Source organism: Cotesia glomerata, linkage group LG4 (genome assembly GCF_020080835.1).
Source record: "Cotesia glomerata isolate CgM1 linkage group LG4, MPM_Cglom_v2.3, whole genome shotgun sequence".
Lineage (NCBI taxonomy): Eukaryota > Metazoa > Arthropoda > Insecta > Hymenoptera > Braconidae > Cotesia > Cotesia glomerata.
In genome coordinates, this window is record NC_058161.1 from 6,670,453 (window position 1) to 6,695,452 (window position 25,000).

The window sequence follows — 25,000 nt, forward strand, 5'->3', positions numbered from 1 at the left end:
CGAATAAATTATACTAAAATATTTAGTTTGCTGTTTGAACGCATTCTGATGGCGTTAGAGTACCTTTGATTTTATGGAGACTATATACACGGTATCGTCTCCATAACCTTTATGTATATATAAATAAAGATGGCGTCAACACTAGAAAATCTAGAAGGTCAACTCGAATTATTTATTGAAAATGTACGACAAATACGTATTATTGTAAGTGATTTTCAACCTCAAGGACAGAATGTACTTAATCAGAAAATGTAAGTCAATAAAATACATTTTTTATAATTAATGTATCATTTTTAGACATCATCTATTTACACATCTAATATTGTTACGTCTTTTTCGTCATAGCAAATTCATTCTTCAAGTAATTGAATGTTTAAAAAATTTAATTATTATTGATTAAAAAAATAAGTGTACATTTATGATTAATTCATAGTATATTTGCATAATACAAAAAAATGAATTATTTTATATCACTAATTGTTAAATTATATTTTTATATTAAAAAATAAAATTTGTTGTGACAGATGGCGTTTCAATAATTAAAACTGGCGCGGAAAATGAAAATTTATTTGAATGATTTTTTTTAGTCAAACTTTGGTAAGCGGACTGCAAGAAATAGACAAACTAAAATCTCAGGTCCAAGATGTTCATGTGCCCTTGGAAGTATTTGAGTAAGTTAACTAACTGGTTTCATATCTTAAATTCTTAAAAACAAAATAAAATAAAATAAATACTATAAACCGGTTTATTATTATTGATTATTAAGATAATAAATATCTAATTTTATTTTTATTTTATTGCACAGCTACATTGATCAAGGTAGAAATCCGCAACTTTATACAAAGGATTGTATCGAGAAGGCTTTAACGAAAAATGAACAAGTCAAGGGGAAGATTGATGCTTATAGAAAATTCAAGGCTAGATTGCTTGTTGAATTGAATCAAGTGTTTCCAAATGAACTTGCTAAATATCGTACTATCCGTGGTGATGAGTAAAACATAATAATATTAATATATCCCAAGAGTGCTGATAATTTGAATATAATTTTTTTCATTGAATTCAATGATTTTTTAAAACCAATATATAATTAATTTATAATATTGAAAATTAAAACAACTATCTGAATTAAATTAATGAACTAAAAAGTTTCAGGGATAATATTTATTGTACAATTAAATCTTGTAATTCATTTTTCTATTTTTTTGAAATGAATTTTCTTTCACAATAAACATTTTATAAATTATCTAAGTTCTATAACAGCTATTTCATTGATTATATTTATAAAATAATACTTATGCTTTTTTTAAAAATTCAATTTTATATTTTATTGAATAATTATTTTTTCAAAAATCAATCTATTGAATCGTAGTTTATTAATAAATTTAAAAAAATTGCTTGTTTTAATTTTTTTTTCCATTGTGAGAAAAAAAATTTTCGTTTGAATTATTTACTTTAATTTAAATAATACATACGTTATACGTAAAAATTTTATATCTATGCTATAACAGTCTCTATATAGAAAAAAATACTCAATGACAACTTGATACGTGATAAACATATAAGTATATATATATATATATATATATATAATTATTTAGTTACTTGCGGGTCGTCAAATAATCAAGTTATGCTAAAAATTATTTGAAAATACTATAAATAAGTTGAATAAAATAGCTTTTATTAACATAAAAATGCAAATTTTTATGATGAGAAATTGAAATAATTTATCTTTATTATGGTAATATAAGATTTAAATATAAAAAATATTAAATATTAATCAGTAAAATATTTTCGGTGAAAATAAAAAATAAAGTAGCATTCAAGTTAGACGGGTCTCTATTAAATTGATAATTTATGTATTTTATATTTATTGTTAAAACGTTTGATAGTAGATTTCAAGTTTACAATCACCCTTGACTGTGTAAATATATCCCCACTTAAAATATCATTCCCCTTCTTTTTCAACCTAATACAACCATGGATAGAATTAAATCGTACTTATACCGGCGATCTCGATCGCAATTGAAAAGTCGCTGGTTGATCATAACTACTATCATTTTTACTGGAATGTTTGGCATACTTATTGCTGTATTAGCACTACAAAGCTATTGTACTGAAGCTCAACTTTTCAGGTAATTTTTTTTCTTAATTATATTTTATATCATTATTAACTAACTATTTTTAATTAAATACTCCTTATACTCAACTCAATATTAAATTTTAAATAACTTTTATTAATATTAAATCTAAATCAAGATTCTGATCTAGTTGTTTAATTTTAATCTCTAATTTAAAACTTTCACTTTGAAAGTATTATCGTTGTCACTCATACTTATAACAGTAAAGTAGTAGTAGTAGCAATAATAATAAATATTTTAATTTCAGTTCACCATGGCATTACAAATGTACCAGCGGATATTGCAAGAAACAGGAGATAACACCCAGTGTAACATTACCGTTGTCTTTGGGAGTTTGCCAGCTATTTTGCGGTCAAGGAGGTGCATTGTGGCCCAAGCCAACAGGTCATTTATCTTTTGGTAATTTTGTGGCACACTTAAACCCGGACAAGATCCAAGTCCGTTCAATAAATCCAAAATCAAAAGTTGGAAGTCTTTTGCTTCGTAATGTTGAGATACTTAAAGTAAATGTCAAGAAGCAGGGTGGAAAACTAGTAAAATCTGGTGGGTTAAGTCTCAATATAAATATACAAGGTTTAAAGAACGATGATGATTCTACTTTAACATTAAAAACCAACGAAAATTACACACTGGAGATATACCAACCGAACAGCGATGAAATAACCGCAACAATAAGTGGAGACAATTACTTTGGAATACGTCATGGTATTGAAACATTGTCTCAATTGATAGTCTTCAATGACTTGACTAATGAAATTCAAGTAGTACGTGATGTTCATATAACTGACGGTCCAGTATATCCCTACCGTGGGGTATTACTGGATACCAGTCGTAATTATATGGATAAAGCATCAATATTAAGGACCATTGAAGCTATGGGTATGTCTAAATTAAATACGTTTCACTGGCATATTACAGACTCTCATAGCTTCCCTTATGTCAGTCGTACGTGGCCCAACATGTCCAGATATGGAGCTTACACACCTAGTAAAGTGTACAACGCTGAAGATATTCAAGAAATTGTTGAATTTGGTCTCCTTAATGGCGTTCGTGTACTTCCAGAGTTTGATGCTCCAGCTCATGTAGGTGAGGGCTGGCAATGGGTTGGCGACAATGCCACAGTGTGTTTCCGTGCTGAACCCTGGACAAAGTACTGCGTTGAACCGCCTTGCGGTCAATTGAATCCAGCTAGTGAAAGAGTTTATGAAATACTTGAGGGAATTTACAAAGACATGATCGATGATTTCAAGCCTGACATTTTCCATATGGGTGGAGATGAAGTTAATATTAATTGTTGGAATACTTCCGAGCCTGTTCGCAAGTGGATGATTGAAAAAGGATGGGATTTATCCGAGTTAAGTTTTATTGAACTCTGGGATATGTTCCAAAAACGAGCTTACGAAAAGTTAAAATTAGCCAATGGTGGCAAAGACATACCTGTTATTTTATGGACAAGTGGACTTACCAGCGAAGAAAATTTAAAACATTTAGATCCTGAGAAATATATTATACAGATATGGACTACTGGTCTTGACTTGACGATCAATAGATTAATAAAAAATGACTTCAAAGTTATTTTTTCAAACTACGACGCACTTTATCTAGACTGCGGGTGAGTAATTAACCATTTAACAGGTATCGATTATTTGGTTACACGTTCAATTGCTATTAATTTAACTCTGTATTTCTTTTTTATTTTTAGCTTCGGAGCTTGGGTTGGCGAAGGGACAAACTGGTGCGCGCCTTACAAAGGATGGCAAAAAATTTATGAAAACTCCCCTTTGAGAATGGTCAAGAGCCAAGGATTTGAAGATAAAAAACATTTAATTCTTGGTAAATATTATCCTTTAAAACAGTCTAGTAGTTTTATAAAATGACTGATAAATTACTAAAAGTAATTAAATGTTGCAGTTCATTTATATCCAGCAATTTTTATCATATCAAATTTATTATTCTCGTGTACTAAAAAATATTCATTTTTTTTTTTTTTTAATTATCAGGTGGTGAAGCAACACTGTGGTCTGAACAAGTAGATAGTACTTCGGTAGATTCACGATTATGGCCTCGAGCGGCAGCAATGGCTGAAAGATTATGGGCTGAGCCACAATCATCATGGATGCACGCAGAACATCGTATGCTTCGTCATCGCGAACGCTTAGTTAAACGAGGAATTTTCGCAGATAGCTTGGAACCTGAGTGGTGTCTTCAAAATCAAGGTCACTGTTACTTGTAAAATACCACATAATTAATATTAAATTTCATTTTATTTTTAACTTTTTTTAAAATTCTTTTAGCAAATAAAAAATTAAGTCTGATAACATTAATAAATGTATTAACTATAGATAATCGAAATATTTTATAAACATATATATACGTATTTCTATAATATAGATACATTCTTATTTTTATTATGATTAAATCGATGTTGGTTACGAAGTTCTGGCGATTTAATTAAATTTCGATTAGAGAAACTTAGTGAATCGACACCACGTCGTGATCTACGTATTCTCCATGTTCGTTTTAATTCCGCTCTCACTTCTCCGTTGAGAAAACAATAAAGCAGAGCTACAACTGATCCCTTGAGAAAACAAAAAAAATTTTTGTCAGAAACAATCAATTGGTAAAATTGTATATAAATTAATTGAATTATCTTTACTTGGAATGAAGCAAAAAACTGGTCCCAGAAAAGCCAAATAAGTTCGAGTTGATAGTCTCTATGATAAGAAAGACCTAAAAAAATAGCGTAGTGTGCACCGAATAACGGTATGAGAACTAAAGTTGATTTTGCCCATTTTCTATATTGCATTTTTTTCCGCTGCAAGTACACCGATGTTTTCATTTTTATTAGCAATACTCGTACAATATTTATAAAAAGAACAAAGTTGAACTATATAACAGAAAAATTAAAAATAAATTATTAATTGATATATAGTATGTTACTGAAAATTATTGATCGTTCAGACAAAAATATTTCTGAGTATTTAAATTCTAATTGAATTTTATTAAAGAAAATTTTTAAAAGAGTGTAGTTCTAAAAAATTGAAAAGTATATTTTTGTTTAATCAGTCACAAGTTTGTTAATGTAATCAATAAGTAAATGTAATAACGAGCGATAAATGATAAATATATAACAGTTCCATGAAATTTTTAGGTATATTTAATGAATTTGCCGTAATTATAATGTGAAATAGGAAAATAACTTTAAGAATATTTTTGTATGAAGATACTCCTATTCAGACTTATGTTTTCTTTAAAATTAAAATTATAAAAAATAATAGTAGATATGTTTTGATAGTTGAATTTGCATAAAAGTCGACAAAAACTGTTATTGGTATACATTCTCGTCGTAATTCAAGTAATTTAACTAATACTTCTAATCCTCGATTTAGGCACACTTAAGTATGTAATACCTCGGATCTCTTCTATTACTCATATTTTGAAAAAAATGAGGAATAAAAAAAATACATCGAAAACTGTTCAAACAAAATTGAAACCTGGGTACTTAATATTCAGTATGCCTTTCGGGGATTAATTTTTTGATAACTTTAACAGTTGAAATCATGAAGTTTGTGAATTAAAAAAATATATTTTTTAAGAATTTAACTCTACGTTCATGTAGTGGATAAAGAAACTGCTGATAATTGTATAACAATTTTAGTAATAATAAAAATTAATTTACCATTATAGAAATAATAATTGGAATACGTATAATAAGAAAGAATGATTGATTATTGTGCGTAGTCCAACACAGTGTGTCTTCTTTGATAATACGTAAGATTATCCAGATAATTACTACAGCTAATGGTACACTCCATCCAAATACTGTGTAGCACGTTATAGCTGAAGTATCAGTAAATGAAAAAAAAATAAGGTTGTGAAGATACAAGCCCTCTATAAATATCCACGAGTAATTGGCGACAATTGAGTACTGCCACAAACTTGTAATAACTTTGCAAACCCAAATCTAAAAAGTTATAAAAATATTATCAACATTTACAACTAATACAGTTTATATTTATATATGTATAGATCTGGCTTCTGTTTATAAGTAATAAAATTGAAAAAAAAAGTTATGAATAATCGATGCTAGTTTTAATTAATATAAAAAGTTTTCATGCAAATCCTTTTATTTTTCATTAAAAGTATACTTTAGTAAACATAATGCCTTCCTTCGTTTACTGAAACCATCTTGGGGATGAAAGGGTGAATCAATATAAGTAAATATACTTAACGTTACCGGACCACAAACAAAAGTAAAAAATAAGGGAAACTTATAAACAGAATTTCATAAACATATAGTGTAGTTATGAGACTTGGAAAAAATTACATTTTTCTCTTTGATGTATGCACTTTTACCATCTATTGAAACGACATTCCATGAAAGCCCAACTCCGTCTACAAAGAGCCAATCTTTCAAAAGTGCCATCGATGCTCTCATTATAAATGATGAAAATAAATTCATATGAAGCCGATTACGTGAGTTTTGCAGTTTTCTTATGAATAAGAATATTGTCATGGCAGCTATCAACGTTAGGAATGATGATGCGTAGCCAATTATTGAAATAGTCTTGATAATTGGTAACCATGTCTATAATAAAAATTTTTTTTAGTCAATATTTGCAAATTCAGTTTTATCCTTTTTTAATTATTACCAAAATCTCTAATTTTTTATCACGAAACTCTCTTTTTTTCTCAACAATTAAATTTAGGAATATCAAAAGCCGTAGTGCTTTGTATCAACTTAGTTTTATAAACTGTATTGCTTATGCAACGATAATGAATTCATAGGGGTCTAACTGTTATCTGGAGTTTTGCACATACAAGATACTTCGATAGTGTATGATTATAAAGAATCATTACAGCAAAACCTAAAATTTATTTAGAACTATCTTATATTATTTATAAACTTATCGCATGAAAACGGCTCATTATTTTAAAAATATTAAATATAAATGATATAACATTAGTTGAATATTTGTTTTATGTAAAAATAACTGAAATTAAAGTAAAATATAAATAAATGTCTTTTATATGATCATGAAAATCTTTTTCCAAAACGAAAAATTGTAGTAGCAAACTATAATAAATAATTTTCTACGTTCTAAAAACTTTTGTTTTAAATGTCAAGATCTCTTACAAAAAGCCTCAAGTGCTTCGTTACTTTTTTAAGCCCTAATTTTTAACATTTATTTTTCTTTCTTTATTTAATTTTTTAAAATTTATATTTATAAAATAGTTAAAAATAAGAAAATAATTGTTAATAATTATAAAAATAATAACTTACAGTTAAAAGAGTTGCATTACAAAACTTTCCATATTCCGAACGTGGAAATTCTAAAGTCCTTATCACTGTAATAAATTCTCCTGGAGGTGGAGTACATTGTGTGTAGTTACTCCAAATAACTCCTTCATTGTTTCTGTACCACTCGCCATAAATATTACAGTATTTTGTAGCAACAGCATTGCCATGAGGATTTTCATAGCCAAGTACATAGTGTGGTGGACACGGAAGATTTATCGTTTGATTGGAGTTAGACGGTGGCCAACAAAGAAGTCCGTCAAAAAACGGTGGACAATGGTTCGTTAAATTTACTTTCACATCTATATTTATATATAATTTTATTAATACCTACTTCTATTTAATAATTAAATAATTACTCTGATCGTATGATATTAACTTTTCAAGTTAACGCAATTGACCTAGTTATTGATACCACAAAGTCTCAATAGCTAGTTTTAGCAATTTTATCTAATAGCGTAAAATTTTGATGCTTTAAAGTGACACGTTTCCTGCCACTAGATGGCTAAAACATATAACTGTCCTTTTATTTTCTCGCAAGTTCTCGAAAGTTTAACCTCCGTATTATAACGTAATTATATTTAATAGAGATTATTGATATAACTGTTAATTCAATCATAAAATCAATAACTGGCATTCAAAGACTTAATAAATTCTCTTAAAAGTTTTAAAATTAACAAATAATTTTTGTATTACTCATGCGGGAAAAGTAGTATCTTGACGCTCGCTGTTGCGGTTGAAAAAGAGCCGTTTGCCCATTTTAAAATTATGTGTGAGTTTATTCTTAAATGAAACTGTTTTTTGAATGCGACAAGTTTACTTGTCGCACGCAAATTATTCTTGGTGTACTCAAACTACCCTTGTCGCATGCAATTGACTGTGAAAACTGCTAAAATTAAAATAAATAACAAAAAAAAAAACACAATCTAACTGTCAATATTAAAGAAGTGAGGTTGACATTACAAAGTTCATATTTTTAACGAAAGTAAAAATAATTTATTAATATTGAGCTGTTTAATTGCGATGAAAATTAATTTAGCAGAAATATGATAATTTTTGCAAAAAATAAATTATGACATGAAAAAATTTTTTTAAAAATTGACATGTAGGAAATTTATAAAATAAAAAATACAATTTTTATGAATAATTTTTTGAAACAAATTTGTTTGTTAAAGAAAATTAAAAAATTGTTGTGACAGCTAAATTTAATGTCATTTAATTTTATGTGTTGATTGTTTCAGTGTGTAAAATTTATTTTTTGTTAATTAAATTAATTACTTTGCATTTATTATCTAATGTATGTATATTTGTTTCTTTTTTTTTAACTTTTTATTTGTTTTTAGGGACTGGGAAGGTTCCGCCCCCCAACCCCCCGCCGGGGCTCCGCCCCTGGACCCCAATTTTGTACCCACATATATCACCGCATTTGTAATACAAAATAGTATGTGCAACTCGTGCGACGTTGTCGATTACCCACTCAAACGAATGACTCGCTTCGCTCGTGCGTTCAACTTCGCTTTCGTGGGCAATCGACAACTTGTCGCACTTGTTGCACAATATACTATTTTTTAATCAAATTTAAAATATTTAAAAGTAATTATCAAAGTTATTATTATTGAACTGACGAACTCTTAATTCGATTATAAACGCTTTCATTAAAACTTTAAAAACACTTGAATGTTATTTATTTTACCGTCAATTTTAATGTTTTCTCGTTATTTATTAAATCCAATGCATTGACAGAATATTTCGATGGGTAAAAAAAAAGTAAATAAATAAAATAAAAAATGCTTGCAAATAAAATAATATAAACAACAATGAATAAAACATATTGTTGTTGGTGTCGAGAGGTCATAAATCATATATGAGGACAATACTCTTATGTACGGTTATTCCTTTTTTTATTTTATTGTTTTTTTATTTTTTTATTTTTTTTCAATGTTCCTGGAAAGTTTATGAATAGACGAGATGAGCAAATAAATATCAATATCAATTGTTGTTATACGTCAATTCACGAATTCAAAGTTCAAATAGATTTTCAAATATATTTATGATACGATAACGCGTGTATTTTATTATTTCATGGTAAATTTTTGATTTTAACTTTTAAAATTTTACTTTACAAATATTAAATTGTTTATGATAAAACTTACGGTCTTTCATTAATTGATGACAAAAATTTTGTTGATTTAGTATAAATTCATCGATATTATCCATTTTCATAAACAATTGTTCAAGCAATGACACTAAGAATTAAAAAACTATTTTTTTATTTTATCACATATACAATTAATTTTTAATTTTTAATTTTCAATGCACTTGAAAAATTTCAATAAATTTATTGAACAAATAAAACGCATCTTTTTTCGCCGGCGATTGAGATGAGTCTGACCACATTACCCGGGAATAAATCTTGAGGCTTAAATAGTTTTCCGCGCATTAAATCGCGCAAGCGTCAATCAGATGTCAATTTTAATATTGTAATATTGCACTGACAGCTATCAACGCCTGCTAATTTGATTACTTATTGACAATCAAAAATATTATTTGATAATTTCTATTAATGAGTATTAAAATTGTATGTACTATATATTAATTATCAAGAGGATTTCGTATCAATTTTTTGACAATGTTTGTTCTTCAATATTTATTGGTTTCAGTTTTCGTTTCTGAAAAACGATCCATCAAATCAGCAATTTGATAAAGTGTATTAAATGCAAATATTATTTTGATTAATAAACCAGGAGATACATTTAAAGTAATAACACAATTTTAGTTGTCTATATAATTTTGTTTTGCCAATATTATTTTCTAATTATTAATACTACAATGCATTGTTTAAATAAAAATATCTAACAACTATTTAATCAATAAATATTTAAAGATACATTTATTTAGAGTAATAAAATAGAAAAATTATTATTATTATTATAACACTTAAAACATTTTAATCTGTATAAAGTGTACAAAATAAAAGGGTTAATGGGTTAAAAGAAATGTTTTTTTTAATGAGAAAAAAATTACAATATATTTGTATAATACTTGACAATTTTTTATTCAACAAATGTTTTAAATTGATAATAATAATTTTAACGTTTACAATAATATTAACGATGTTTAACACCGATTTTATGAATTAATACAAACAGATATAATAACTTAAGTATTACAATTAATTTTTTCGTGCATAATGAAATATTTTTGTGTTTTGAGAAATGTAAAAAACTTGTACAAATTATTTTTTTTTATTATTATTTATGTTGTCGATTTTTTCTGAATGACCTTTTATTCTAATTCTGGCAAAGATATTGTAGGATGTACTTGTATACTGTATAGATTTAATTTATTGACAGGCGTATGGCATTAATCAGCAATTAATACTATTTACTCAATTGCTAGTGTTATTAGCATGATAATGAATAATATCAATAGTTATTATCCACTCACATGCTATGAATATATCCATATAAATTTATAAGTACATGTTATAATTACTCTTGAATTTTATGTACAATACAAATGTACACAATTTTTAAATATTTACATTATAATATTTTATTATTGATTCTAATATTAACAGTAATCATCCATAGGCCATCTTAATTTTTATCTAATCTAATCCAGGTATAAAAGGTAGCTATAAGTTTGACATTTAAATTAATTATTAGTAGCATTTATACTTGGTTGAAGCAAAGATTCATTCTTCAAAATTAATCTTAATAATCTAATTTAATTATACAAACTTACAACAAATTATTATTTAATAATAATTAATAAATTAACAGAACAATATTCTGTAGTGGAATTTTAAAAAATTAAGTTATCTTGGCCTTAATTATTGTGTATAAAAAATTTTTATTTATCAAAAGTAATCATTAAATGAACAAAAAAAAATCTAAAACAATATTTTATAATAAATCTCATCAGTAATCGTATTTTACACTATATTACATCATATACATTCAATTTAAATAAATTATACAATTTTTAATCAATTTATTAATTAATATTAATTGAATTTATCGTAAGTTAATATAACTGTTTATTTCCTTTTGTTTAATACTCATTCTACTCCTTAGATTAATTCATAATTATTATTATTATATTTTGTTTTGATTTGATATTCATTTAAACAGCATATACTTATTATGAAAAATTGCACACATAAATTAATTATTGGCGATAATTTCATTTCACATTAATTAATTTTTTACAATTATCACTTTAAATTCTTTTTTTTATTATTTCGGCATTTTAAAATTATTTTTCACTCGTTGATATTTATTATTTACGGTATACGGTTTGTATTTTATTTAAATATAATAAAACTGAATTAAGAATTAAAAAGGCACTAAGAATATAAAATGCCAACATTATTAATTAATACTTGTTTATCTTTCTTTTTTTATAAATATTGAATTGATAATCAAAAACTTTACTTTCTTAATTTTTCTTTTTCACATTTTTGTTTCCATTCAAATGATTTATGATAATATATAACAAAAAAAACTGTCTTTCACTCGCTCAAAATAATACTATTAAAAAAATTATGTACGTTCTTTAATGTACTTTTTTTAATCTAATCTATTTTTTGTAATTATTACTTAATTATTTTTTTTTCTCGGTATGTATAAAAACCTACAATTTTATTAAGCTCTCAAACTCATCAATAAAAACTAACAATAAATTTAAAATGTCTTTCATAATTTAATCAACTATTTTCTTAATTATTCGTTTTTATTCATTTAATATACTAAAATTCGTGTACTGAAGCTTTTATTATCGATGCAATTTTCTAATTCAAGCACACGATGACAAATAAATTTACTATAAATATTAACAATTTACAACTTGAACAGCCTCAATTATAAAAAATTCTCAATTATTTATCATTATCATAATTATGTTTCAATATTTACAATTATCATTAAAAAAAATGTTCATTTATAAAATTATTAATTTTTTACATTAAGTGTTTTTCCGACACTTGAGATTCCCAATAACTCGACATAAACGATTTTTATTCTATCTGGAATGCGGTCAAAGACATTTACCAGGATTGTGAGTACACCATTGCGGCCACATTGCTTCAGTTTTAAAACCACGTGCCTGTAAGAGATCAATATGAGCTGCTAATCTTGTATAAACTGATTCTTCCGTAGTATATCCTGAGCCAGGTGGATCACTCCTAAAAAAAAAAAAAAAAAAAAAAAAAAAGAATAAACCATTAATATTTAGTAAATTAATATAAATTATATTACTTAACATGGTGGTCATCGATTTTGGAAATTAAAAATTTTTTTAATCAAATAATTAATTGGATTCATTGAATTATTAACCCTAAACTGGTCAACAAACGCGACCTAACGACTTTGGTCAAGTGATGAGGAAAGCCCTGCGAATTGCCACAAATTTTTTTTCAATAATTTAACGTTTTCAAAGATATATGAAAAAATTATTAATCAATACTAATAAATAGAGAGCCGGTTTTTTTGTCCGGTTATACTGCGAAATCTACTGAACCAATCGGAATAATACTTATACCATAAAATGCAGTGTGTTTCGGAGAAAGTTTTAGTATATGAAATGTTGGTGATTACTTATCCGGAACCTATATTTTTTTGACTTAGAAATAATAAATTTTTAATGTGACTCAATTTATTCTATTCGATTGTCACTTGTTTAAATAAATTTTTAATTCTATTGGTTATGGTTATATACTAGGCAGATTTCTTCACTTATGAGACCTGCGATTTCTTTAACTGAAACTTTCAATGCTCATTAAAAATTTTTTTTCATATCAATTATTATTAATTTTTGTAAAAGGACACGGGAATGTTATAATGATTGCACATTGAAAGTTACAATGAATATTAGCTAGAATAATTACATGGATAAAAGGTGCATACCAATTCGATAGAATTAGGAATCTGTGTAAGTCAAAACAATACTCTAATTAAATTTCAAGCCTAGATCTAAAAATGCAATTCTATAAAGCGCCCAGCGGAGCGGGCGAGTAACAGCTAGTTATTAATATGTTCTAAAATGTTTAAGGAACAAAGTCAAATTTTTTTTTTGAATAATTTTAGTAAATGTTGAAGATGTAATAAAAAAAAATATAATTGAGCGCGGCGTCACGCTCATACGTTGTGACCAGTCTAGGGTTAAAAACCAAAATATGTAAAATCAGAGAGTTTTTTTTTAATTATCAAAAAGGTGACCACCCTAAATAATATATAAAAAATTAACCATAATCTTTCAGCGAATGCCGAAGCTCTAGGCCATAATCTAGGTCCAAGTGAAGCCTGTCCGATTTGCTCACTCCATAAGGCAGCTTCACCTCCCATTATTAAATGCATCGACGACGGATAATCTCTCCAAGGTCGATGATTATAAACAGTTTGCCAAGTACGATACTCTCCACACGCAGCTTCACCAGTTTCTCGCCATTTACCGAATCCACAGTCTAAATACCAGGCGTCGACATGGGATAAAATGACCCGAAAACCGTCTTCTAACAAATCACCAGTCTCTGGCCAAGTGCTTCCACCCCAAGACTGTATGACATGTACCTTAGGATCAAACGGCTGCGAGGTAATCCACGGACGTTTAGTTAACGGTGAGCTCCATAAAATAGCAGCCTTAGGTGTTTGATCTCGATTAGCATGAACAATTCGTCGATAAATTTTACCTTCAAAGTCAGCCCAAAGGGCATGAAGATCTGTAAAATTTTGTGCTTGCATTGCTTGAGTAATATTACTGTACTGGGCCCAACAATCAAGATTAACTTCATCACCACCCAAATGTATAATATCGCGGACTTCCGTGAGATCTAATAATTCTTTATAAAGTTCTTCTATTATTTTGTAAGTATGTTTATTTATTGGATTGAGCTGTCCGCAGTTCGGTTCACCACAATAAGACGACCAAGGTTCTTGATCAACACAGAGTGCTAGTTCACCGAGTCCGTGCTCTGGACCCCACTGCCATCCAGCGCCAGCATGAGCTGGACTGTCGATTTCTACGATAATCCTTATCCCACGTATTCTGGCATAGTCTACAAGATCTTTGATATCGGCAGATGAATAAGTTTCTTCGGCACTGTAAGCTCCCCAACGTGCCATATGGGGAAAGATTGTTGAATCGAATGGAAAACTCTGCGAGTCTGTTAGATGCCAGTGAAAAGTATTTAGCTTTGACGCTGCCATACCATCAACAACTCGTTTTAACTGCTCGATTGGAAAAAATTGTCTTCCGGTATCAATCAACAGCCCACGATAGTGAAATGTTGGCTTATCAATGACGTAAACATTTGAAAGAACACGAAGCCCTCCTTGCTTTCCCGCTATCTCGTCCCACCAGAACAATTGACTCAACGTCTCTAAACCATGTCGCACTCCGTGATAACTATTTGCGGTTATTCTTCCTTCGAGATATTTATTATTCAGTTTGACTTCAAGTTTGTACGATTCATCGGTGTCTAACATGAGCTTTGTTCCTTTTCCATCACCGGCACTTAAATATATCACAAAATTGTCGATATTCGATTGCCCTTTCGCTGTTGCAGCCTTTTCTAAATTTCTGATGTTTCCTAAAAATAAAACCATTTTTTAATAACTTTTTATATTCGATTTAAGTTTATTTTTAATTTTAGTAAATTATTAATAGTATATTGTGTGGCTAGGGATGAAACGAAACGATTTTAGACCAGAGTGAAGTTGCCTGCCCAAGCGAAGAGAGGGCTGGCATCACCCGTTCTGAAATCGTGTTTCATCCCGCGTAACACATTACATTTTTCATATAAGGTAAAAGACCCAGTTATTGACACTGGCCTAGTTGATTAACACTTGCAATTTTATTCCAATTAAAAAAATAAAATGTTCTTAAACAATCAATTATCTTAAAATTTATGATTCAAAAATTATATTTATTAATTTATTAGAGTCGATTTGTTTTATTTAATTAAAATAAAATTTCAAGTGTCAATAATCTCTAAAATTTTTGAAAGTTTATATCTTCGTTAGTCATACGTGTACTTTTATTGTAACTATTTTTGTATACTTTTGCCATCTGGCTATACTGCCTTGGCATTGAAATTAAATTAAATAAATAAATAACTGGGTCCTTTACCTTAAGTTGCATTAAAAATGCTAGTTTCAATGTCTGGAGTCAACCAGAACTAGATAGTTTTAAAGAAATAGTGAAAATACCATTTTATTATAAAACATTAAGAAAATTAAAAACTACAATTCAATAAATAATGGTTTATTTTTTATTAAACATTATTCGTAAATTGAATAGTTTTCTTTTGTCATTCTTGTTTATGCTTAGTAACAGAATTATAATATGTCAGTACAGTTAATGATCAGAATAACAATTATAAAGGTATAAAATAAACAAAAGATACTCTGATAGGATTGAAAATAAAGTTGCAACTTCATCTCGCGGGCAGAAAATCATCATTTTCTGCCCACCGGGAAGAAATAACTGATTCCTGCCCAGCAACAGTTGCATTGGTCTGAAATTGACTAGTTTCGGTTGATTCAACAGGCATTGAAACTCGTATTTTCAATGCAGATTATATGAAAAATTAATTACAAAAAAAGTATAAAGTTAATAAAAAAAAATTACCTATAAAAATATCTTTGGCATGCTCGAGTAAATTTTGGACATCATGATCACTCGTACTGATAGTAACAAATTCGATTTGCTGAAGATTTAGCATTACACTATCTTCGCCGAGTATTACATCGCCAGTTGGTTTTGGCCACAGTAATCGACCATGCCCACCACAAGTTGCCGTACAAGATGCCAAAGATCGTTGTGATGTTTTTACCGCACGTCTTTCACATCTTCCTGCCACACAAATCCACGACCAGGGTGAGTTGAAAGTTCTGCGTGAAAAAATTTCAGAATTAATTATTTTTCATAAAATTACATTAAAAAAAATAAATTATTTTAAAGCAATATCGAGCAATAGTTGAAATAAAAATAAAAAATCCTACAAATAATTTATCCAATGCTTTCTTACAATTGCCGTTTGATTATTTTTTAGTTGTTACCTGTGCTTAAGAAAATAATCTTGTAACTCATACTCCAAATGTTCATTTGTTATATTTTTAAACGGTTTGACAATTGATAGCATTGATAACTGCTTCATACTAATTGTGAGACGAGTGAATGGATAAAATTGTTGGCATGCAAAATTTTTTACAATATTTTTTAAAGATAATTATCAAGATTTGCAAAATAATTAATAATTTATAATAATTTTAGACTTAATTATTTTATTTTAATTACTATTAATATACTTAAAGTTACCTTCTTGGAGCAAACGGCTGAAGTGATACAAGTGGAGGTGCATGAGCGTACATCGCTATTAGAAGGACTCCAGTAATAAGGACGAGGAAAAGAAGGACTTTCCTCATCCAACCACTTGGAAGACCCCCTATCATCCTTCCAAATCTGTTTTTAACAAAAATCATAATAATTATTATTATAACTAATTTTTTTTGATATCATTTAATTATTAAGATAATTTTGTATTCAGAACTCAAATATTTTCTTGTTGATGATAAATATCAGTTAGTTCCTTATTTACTGAATTGATTTTTTTAAATTTAATATTCAGTATAAATATAATCATAAATTTATCAATCATATACAATTTATTTACCTAATCATTATTATACTTAATAATAATAATAAAAAAAAAAAAAAAACTTTTAATGTTTGTCGTGTAAAAAAATAATCTAAAATTTAAAACTTAAAAGTCATAGAAGCGATCAATAGTCTGAAAATAGACTGAAATAATAAAATTTTGTGATTATCATTACTCAGTTGTAAGTAAAAGAGTATTGATACAAAATAATAAGGTAAATACTGATTAAATTTAAAAAATAAGTACTGATAATGATAAAAATGATAATAAAAATATGGTTTATGTGAAGAAATAATTAAAAGTTTATGGTAATAATTATTGGTAGATAAAAAAAGTAAAATGGAATTAGGGTTGATTAAAGTAGAGGGGATGATTTGAAATAGTAAGTAACAATGACGCATGTAAATGGGAAAGTTTGGTTGGTGGTTGTGTATTACTTTTCTACATAGTATGTTTTGTATTAAGTGGTTACTTGTAGCCAGGCAACGCGCAATGACCACAGTAGTTTGAGACCAGAGTTTACTCGTATTATCACCATATTTCCCGAACTTGACCTCTTACTTTTTAGTGCCCTTGTTTTTTATCATCATTTTTCCTCATTAGCACTTGCTCCGAAGTCATCAGTGGGATTTATTATTATTTTAGTCTCATCACTCAAGACAGCAATAACAATAGCAACTAAGCAAGTGATTATATTAGCGCTAGCATATCAACTATAAATTATACGTAGACTTAAATAACTTTATAGATGAAATTAATTTATCATAACGATGTGCAATGACGAAGATGATGATGATAAAATTTCTTGGATTTATGAACATTCAATTAAACCAGCCAGAGGTGTATTTTTGAATTCCGTTTATTAAATAATGTGATTGGTGTTATTTTTTTAACAAAATTGTTAAATTAAAAAAAAAAGTATTGAAACTCTGGAAAAATAAAAAAATGAAACTAAAAAAACGATGCAATTACACACAACTAAATACGTTAATAATAAATGTAAGTAGTTTTAATCATTCATTAAAGCGATTTCAAGTGCGTTGATTTATTTTACCTTATAAATAATCTTCTCCATATTATTTGTGACACTTTCATAGTTTAAACCGCATTAACATGTGTATGAATGATAAGAGATAAACAACCTAGATGTACAGAGCCATTCAATTTAATAAAAGTGTGTGTCGGGTGAGTCGAGTGTTGATGATAGTTACTGCGTTCTGTATGTAACTAATAATAATGATGATGATAATAATAATAATAATAATATAATAATGTAAGTGTAATCGATGAGAACTAGGGGTTCTTTTGAATATTTTATCATCTTTTTTTTTTTCTTCTTATAAACTTTTTTTAACGCACTACATTTATATTGACAGTTACTGGGTATTTATTCACCTGTCAATCGTTTCTAGTCAACGTAATCATTCACAGGATCCTCGATTTCTGCAAGTAAAAAATAAATTATTATTACTATTATTATTATTATTATTATTATTAAATGTCAAAGTAAAATTAAATAAATTTTGATTGCAGCAATAAGACGAAAATGAAGAAAAACTGGCAAAACCTTTTTGTGAAGTCAAATAAACGAGAAGAATAAAAGGGTTTAACGAACTGATAATAAAAAGCGGTAGGATCGTTAATTTGATAAAAAAAAAAAAAAAAAAGTTTTCTAAAATTGAATTGACAGACAATATAATGACGATAAGAAGGCTTGCTGTTTTGGCAGCTATTAAATCCAACCAATCTAATGGTACTACTACTACTCTTAATAATGATAATGATCAATGTCTTTTAGGACATAATATGTCGGCTAATGGGGATGTTGGAATGTTTGGAGTTGATTTACACAACAACGTTTTTATCCAAGGGTATATTTTTTAAAATTTATTATCAGACTTTATACTTTACACTTATAAATTTATTTTATAATTGATAAACGATTCAATATATTCACAAAGTGTTTAAATTAAATTAAATTTCTATTTAGAAATATCAGAAATGGTTCTTCGTCATTAATATATGATTGTTTTTATTTGGTTGAATTGAAACAATAAAAGACTTTTTTAAGAAATAAAATAAAGTAATTTAGTGTAGTGTATTATAAAAAATTTTTTTAAATTATTTTTAATGATCACTTTAATTATAAACATGTAGAGGTTAATAATTGATTATTTATTTTTCTAGAGCAGTTCTTATGGGAGCTCTAATGGCTGCAGTCCTTGCATGTTACTGTTGTCTTAGAAATTCTGAAAAAACCCGTGAACAAGAACGCGCTGCATATTCAGTAGCAGAACCAGATGTTCAAAGTCTTCAAGTTTTTACGACTAACTCCTACAATGTAATAAATTTTAAATTGTCAATTATTATAAAATCTAAAATATTTAATATTTCATTTTTTGAAGGATCGCGAATTCGATGAGCAACGTTATGAAGATTGGATTGATCGTATGAATGAAGAATTAACATCATTGCCAGCTTGTCCAGGTACACCTGGACCGCCACCACCGTATGAAAGTCTAATTTTTAATTTACAAAATTTACCGTCACCCAGTCCAAAAGATGAATCTGTGATTTATCCATCCGAAAAAGAAAAAAGTGATAATACCAAAGACGATAAAGAAGACGATGGATTACCGCCTTACGACGCTGCTATAAAACTTGCTGGTGATGGATATGTTTGAAAATAAAAATCTATCTAAATTTACTAACTAGGTAAATATTTGAATAAACAATATTTTACTTTATTGATATGATAATCAATTTTTAAACCAAATGCAAACAATGCGATAATAAAGCACACTCAGTGCTGAATATACTGTAATTGTGCTGATGACAATTAATCAACTTTTGATGACTAATGCTATTTTTATTATTTATGATTAAGAAATGTTAAATTTACCGTTATTTATTGAAAATATACCTCAACAATATAAATATTGTTTTAAGCTGTTGATAAGATAAATTTTAATATATACTAATAAGCTTGCAAAATATATGTTATTCTCAATTTTATTTATAAATTTTAAATTCAATAAAATGATACTTATATTTTTTATTTCTGATTCGCTGAGTTTAGAAAAGGCGATCATTTAAAAATTTTAAAATATTGTTAATAGCAATTTTTGTGAATTTATGTGTAAATAATTTTCAGCTAATAAAAGATAGATAATTTCTGAAAAATTTCTGTTGAAGCTGATAGAAATTTGAGCAATATTTACAGACATGTATTGAGTATAAAAAATGCCCAAATTTCAAAGTAATATTACTGTATATTACAACTTATTAATTTGTTTGATATAATATCACCATTGATATACTCGTTTTTAATGCCATAATCATTGTTATTATTTTTTTAATTAATTTCTTCTTTTTAAAGTATTAACTCAACTACGAATGTGCCGTATTCTCCGATTTAAGTTTTGTGAATTTTATTAAAATAGAGCTAAGTTCTATTTTTTTGCATAGATTTATCATGGTGAAATTAATAGATAAAATATATCCAAGATTAAACTTTATGGATTAAATCAAACGACGAGTTAACTTGTGAATAATTTTGCTGTAACGCATTTTACTTAAATAAACTAAGTAAAGATTATATTGTTAAATTGGTTAGTATCTACGCTAAGTGACAATACCTACGCTCTTTAAATGATTATCATAGAGCATAAAAGTGAAGTGAAATCTACCACGTTAAACCATTAAATAATAACCCGATATTATTTGACTTATTTGTAAAAATGTTGCTTTTTGTAAATATATATCGAATAATTACATATCTTCAACTTAAAAAAATGTGTTAATATGTCATTTTAATTAAATCATATATTATTTTTCTAATATTGTTCTTGAACAATATTAGATAAAAAATAAGCATTAAATAATATAAAATAAAAATACATTTTATATAATCATAAATATCTAGTTATGCGAAAGTCATGAATGGAAATACCTGAGCATTACAAGCTGATAAAATATAGAGATATTTTATTTATTTATACTTTTTACTCTCACACGTGTGGAAGATTTATATTACTTTGACTTATGACATAATCGCGAGTATTGTCTTCATTAAATGTAAACCAGCAAACGTGTGTAATCAATCATACACATAGATCATTGTATTGTTGTATGATCTATTGAATAAGATACATGTACACAGAACTTATTTACTGGTACTATTGTACATAAATGGCGATTGCATTACATTATTATAGTTTTATTTAGTTTGATCAGAAGAGTTAAAATAATTATAATTTACGATGACCTAAAATTTTATTTCAACTATTAAATTGTGTTAAGAAAATGTTTTTTATTATCATTTTACTTTATTATTTTATATATTTTATTAAATAATGTTGAAAATGCTGTTAAATAAATAAAAAATAAATAAATAAATAGAATTAAATTATTTATAAATATTTCGTTTATTAATTAAACAAGATATAATTATATTACTTTTTTATTTATGCAAAAAAATTTTAAGTAATAAAGAATAAATAATCAATTCATAGTTAAATTAATGCTTTGTCTATTTTATGTTCAATAAATAATTAAAAATCAATTCATCAGAAATTTTATTTTAAACTATTAATTTAATCTAATTAGTAAACATACTTAAATGCATCAAATTTATTTTTTATTGACCGCTCTAATACTCGCAATAATTAATTGATAATTAAAATAATTAGCAAGACTTATTTTAAATAAATTTGAATAATTTTCTAATTAAAGTTGTACGTCTTGTTTTAATTGATTCATTTAAATAATTTTAATTTGCAGTAAAATTGCAAGTGAATAAAATTGTTTAAGAAGAAGTAATCGAACTCTTAACTTGTCATAATTCTATACATTAATTTCATATTCAGTTGTAATCAAATCAATACTTTGTAACAATATTAATTAAAATAATTACAATAAGTTTTTGTTGAATGAATAACTATTAGCCAATTAAATGTAGAGCTTATTAAAAATAATTCACAACTATAATTGGTCAGTAACCCACTGTCTGTGAGTTCTACGTTAACACATAATAATTAACAGATATAATTAAATAAATATTTTTAACCCGCTTTACAGATGAATCATAGCTTCTTAGTGCCAAGTTTCGATCCAGACATCTATACTCTTTTGCCCGGTCACTCGGTCAACTTTATAAATAAACATACTTCATGACTACTAATTTTAACTAACTACTAAATAATTATTTGCTAAAGCTAATTATATGATATGCATAAACAAACACAGTTAAGTAGATAACTATTGCTATCTTTTGTAGCCACGTGGGCGAAAACAACAGGATGTCGACAATTTTTTAATCACAAAAGAGCTTTTCATTTCTACGTAAATGTGTCCATTGTCTAAATATCAACAGCGATTAGATACCGTTTAAAAATTTTATTTTATTTCTAATGTAATACTATGGAAAATTATCGAACTATTTAACAAGCAGGTAATTATATAATCATAGTTATGTTCATTGAAGCTACTCATATGCTCTATATCTTTTAATTATAATTCATGACTTTTAACTTCTGATTATTGAAAGCTATAAATTCAATCAGTTAATATATATTTATTTATAGTGATTAATAATTGATTTAAATTTAAATTAATTCTATTTAACAATTGAATTTCATTGTATATTTGTTTATGCATTTATTTTGTCTTTTTTTTTTTTAGTATATTATTGACGAAGTGGTGTAAAATGAATGAATTTTTAACAATTGTTATTAAATTTTACATCATATTACTTAAGCCTTTAGTATTAAAATGACCTATATTTAAGATAATAACGATTACCATCAAGAAATTTTCAGCATTTCATAATGGAACACTTATAAGATTGCCAAGTGTCCGTGGTCTTTTTTTTTCCATTAAGGTTTAATAAATTTGGTCGATTGTTGTGATACTCAGTGTCAGGATAAAATTAATTTTTAAACATTCATGAAAAACTTTCATTTTCATTAACAAAGACTATTTGTTTTTTATAATGGGATTTATTTGAAGTAAAAAAATATTGTTTTTTTTTTACATCAAAACTTAAGTGTTAAATCTGGAACAAATAATAAATTAATTAAATAAGTAATTAACATCTAGTTAAATGTTGTACTTAACTACTTAAAAAAAAAAAAAAAAAAAAAAAAAAAAAATGTAAAAGATTATTCTAAAGATGTTAATATAAAAAATAATTTTCGTAAATTTTTATAAGTAAAAATAATATCTGAAAATTAAAAACTATTACGAAATACTTGTGTAAGAATTAGCTCACATTTAAAGACTTTATTTTTTAAAATGAACAGTTTAAAGTATTCTCTTCTTTTTTAAGTAATAAAAGTAGTTTAGACATTGACGTCAACAAACAAATATTTATTCTCCATGATTGTTTAGATTCTGGCTTCATGTAGAACAACATCAGCAGTAATCCATTTATTTGTCGGTAATGCTCTTATATGTATAGTGACAAATGAAAGCTAACATTGTTAAGTAACACACCTTAACGCCATAATTACTCTGAATTTTTAGATAATTAAAAAATAGAGTAAAACTCAACACAATATTTTTTATACTTAATGATAAATTTTGATTTGTAATTATATTATTAATAATAATAATAATAATAATAATAATAATTATTATTATTATTATTGTTATTATATCCAATTAAATTTATACGTTCGAGATAATAAAATTACGTCAAAACTTAATAAATCAATATGATTGGTGCATCGAATTATAATTAAATTTAAATTTAGTAAAAACTCTAACGAGCTAAATAAAATGTTGAGGTTATCCTTTAAAATTACTAAAAAGAAAAACTTACTGTCCGGTTGCTATTTCAACACCAATATATGTTGTTTTTAAATTAAACAGTGCATTGACACCGGTTTATTTTTATTAAACTGCAGATTATTAAAAAAGGACCTGTATTTATAAGAGCAATAAATTGAAATTATAAGTAATAATTTTAATAAAAATAAATGCAAGCAAGTACAGAGAAATTTACTTTCAAGGACAAGATACTTGCAATAAAAAAAAAAAAAAGTTCTCCAGAATCTATTGTTTCTAACAACAAAAACACTTACCCTAATGTGGCTCGTTATGTTAACAGTTGATCCTCCAATCCAAATGTACTCATGTATTTAAAAGATAATTATTTATTTATTACTGAGACATCACAACATAAAAAATTTTTATTAATTATCAATAAATTTTTTTTATTTTATATAAAATCTAAAATATGAAATGTTTTGATGTATAATTTTATTGCTATTATTATTACTGTAAAATTCACAACACGATTGAAGATATATAAACAGTTGTAGTAATTATTATATTAGTGTGTACGCCAACGATCCAACGGTATCCTAGTGTCATACCACAGTAAAAAAACGAGAATGAGGAGGAGACGTCTCTAATATTTTATTGTCGCGCACACTCACCTCTATTTCACGATTCTTTGACTGAGAGAAAGTTCACTAAAAAATATATTTTTGTTAAAAAAAAATATCACTATGAAAACAAGTGTTTGTTTTTTTATTTACTTTAGTTATTGTCTTTACTCCTTTCTCACTTCCTTTCGTTTGGGTTAACTCGACAGCGTCTCTAACTCTGAGAATGACGATTAACTATAGACTATGGCACTACCACCGAGACGAACCACGACCAACCACGACTAGCATCTCTCCCATTTCACTTGACAGACTAATGTCTACACTGTACTACTCATTTGTATAAGTTTACAAATACATTATCAAATATGTTTATAAATATATACATACATTCACTTATATTCGAGTTTTACAATGTAATAGTGCACCAAGCTGACACACTTGTGCTGCTTTCGCGGGAAAAACAAAAATATTAGCTGCTACCTAGCGTTAAATAATAATTGAATTGTAA

General features: G+C 26.8%; 5 protein-coding genes across 19 annotated transcripts; 3 read left to right on the forward strand and 2 right to left on the reverse strand.

The window, feature by feature from the left end:
- Window positions 1-57: 57 nt before the first annotated feature.
- LOC123263739 (mediator of RNA polymerase II transcription subunit 10) lies at window positions 58-23,734 on the forward strand. 2 transcript variants are annotated; one of them, XM_044726710.1, is made up of 4 exons: window positions 112-251; window positions 588-671; window positions 806-1,001; window positions 23,701-23,734. In XM_044726710.1, the coding sequence occupies exons 1-3, from the start codon at window positions 130-132 to the stop codon at window positions 993-995; spliced, it is 396 nt and encodes a 131-aa protein (XP_044582645.1). In that variant the 5' UTR covers window positions 112-129; the 3' UTR covers window positions 996-1,001; window positions 23,701-23,734. The 2 variants fall into 2 exon arrangements, with proteins under 2 accessions (XP_044582646.1, XP_044582645.1); XM_044726711.1 differs by lacking the exon at window positions 23,701-23,734 and having other exon boundaries at window positions 58-251; window positions 806-1,054.
- LOC123263731 (chitooligosaccharidolytic beta-N-acetylglucosaminidase) lies at window positions 1,778-4,496 on the forward strand. Its single transcript, XM_044726686.1, has 4 exons — window positions 1,778-2,132; window positions 2,386-3,750; window positions 3,841-3,971; window positions 4,139-4,496. The coding sequence occupies exons 1-4, from the start codon at window positions 1,978-1,980 to the stop codon at window positions 4,369-4,371; spliced, it is 1,884 nt and encodes a 627-aa protein (XP_044582621.1). The 5' UTR covers window positions 1,778-1,977; the 3' UTR covers window positions 4,372-4,496.
- Window positions 4,435-9,980, reverse strand: LOC123263732 (glucagon receptor-like). 2 transcript variants are annotated; one of them, XM_044726688.1, is made up of 6 exons: window positions 9,591-9,979; window positions 7,423-7,739; window positions 6,466-6,726; window positions 5,818-6,102; window positions 4,795-5,025; window positions 4,435-4,716 (listed from the first exon to the last, which is right to left on the reverse strand). In XM_044726688.1, exons 1-6 carry the CDS (start codon window positions 9,658-9,660, stop codon window positions 4,519-4,521), a joined length of 1,362 nt encoding a protein of 453 aa, XP_044582623.1. In that variant the 5' UTR covers window positions 9,661-9,979; the 3' UTR covers window positions 4,435-4,518. The 2 variants fall into 2 exon arrangements, with proteins under 2 accessions (XP_044582623.1, XP_044582622.1); XM_044726687.1 differs by having other exon boundaries at window positions 4,435-5,025; window positions 9,591-9,980.
- On the reverse strand, window positions 12,034-24,881 carry LOC123263730 (probable beta-hexosaminidase fdl). 7 transcript variants are annotated; one of them, XM_044726681.1, is made up of 7 exons: window positions 24,541-24,881; window positions 18,494-18,541; window positions 16,759-16,902; window positions 16,500-16,598; window positions 16,069-16,331; window positions 13,687-15,028; window positions 12,035-12,625 (listed from the first exon to the last, which is right to left on the reverse strand). In XM_044726681.1, the coding sequence occupies exons 3-7, from the start codon at window positions 16,890-16,892 to the stop codon at window positions 12,478-12,480; spliced, it is 1,986 nt and encodes a 661-aa protein (XP_044582616.1). In that variant the 5' UTR covers window positions 16,893-16,902; window positions 18,494-18,541; window positions 24,541-24,881; the 3' UTR covers window positions 12,035-12,477. The 7 variants fall into 7 exon arrangements, with proteins under 7 accessions (XP_044582613.1, XP_044582616.1, XP_044582614.1 ...); XM_044726679.1 differs by having other exon boundaries at window positions 24,184-24,880; XM_044726683.1 differs by lacking the exon at window positions 24,541-24,881 and adding an exon at window positions 22,901-22,919.
- LOC123263737 lies at window positions 17,384-20,776 on the forward strand. Of its 7 annotated transcripts, XM_044726709.1 has the most exons (6): window positions 18,252-18,371; window positions 18,475-18,547; window positions 18,632-18,728; window positions 18,897-18,969; window positions 19,286-19,439; window positions 19,504-20,776. In XM_044726709.1, the coding sequence occupies exons 4-6, from the start codon at window positions 18,905-18,907 to the stop codon at window positions 19,780-19,782; spliced, it is 498 nt and encodes a 165-aa protein (XP_044582644.1). In that variant the 5' UTR covers window positions 18,252-18,371; window positions 18,475-18,547; window positions 18,632-18,728; window positions 18,897-18,904; the 3' UTR covers window positions 19,783-20,776. The 7 variants fall into 7 exon arrangements, with proteins under 7 accessions (XP_044582641.1, XP_044582643.1, XP_044582640.1 ...); XM_044726706.1 differs by lacking the exon at window positions 18,252-18,371 and adding an exon at window positions 17,384-18,097 and having other exon boundaries at window positions 18,632-18,969; XM_044726705.1 differs by having other exon boundaries at window positions 18,196-18,283; window positions 18,632-18,969.
- Window positions 24,882-25,000: the final 119 nt, after the last annotated feature.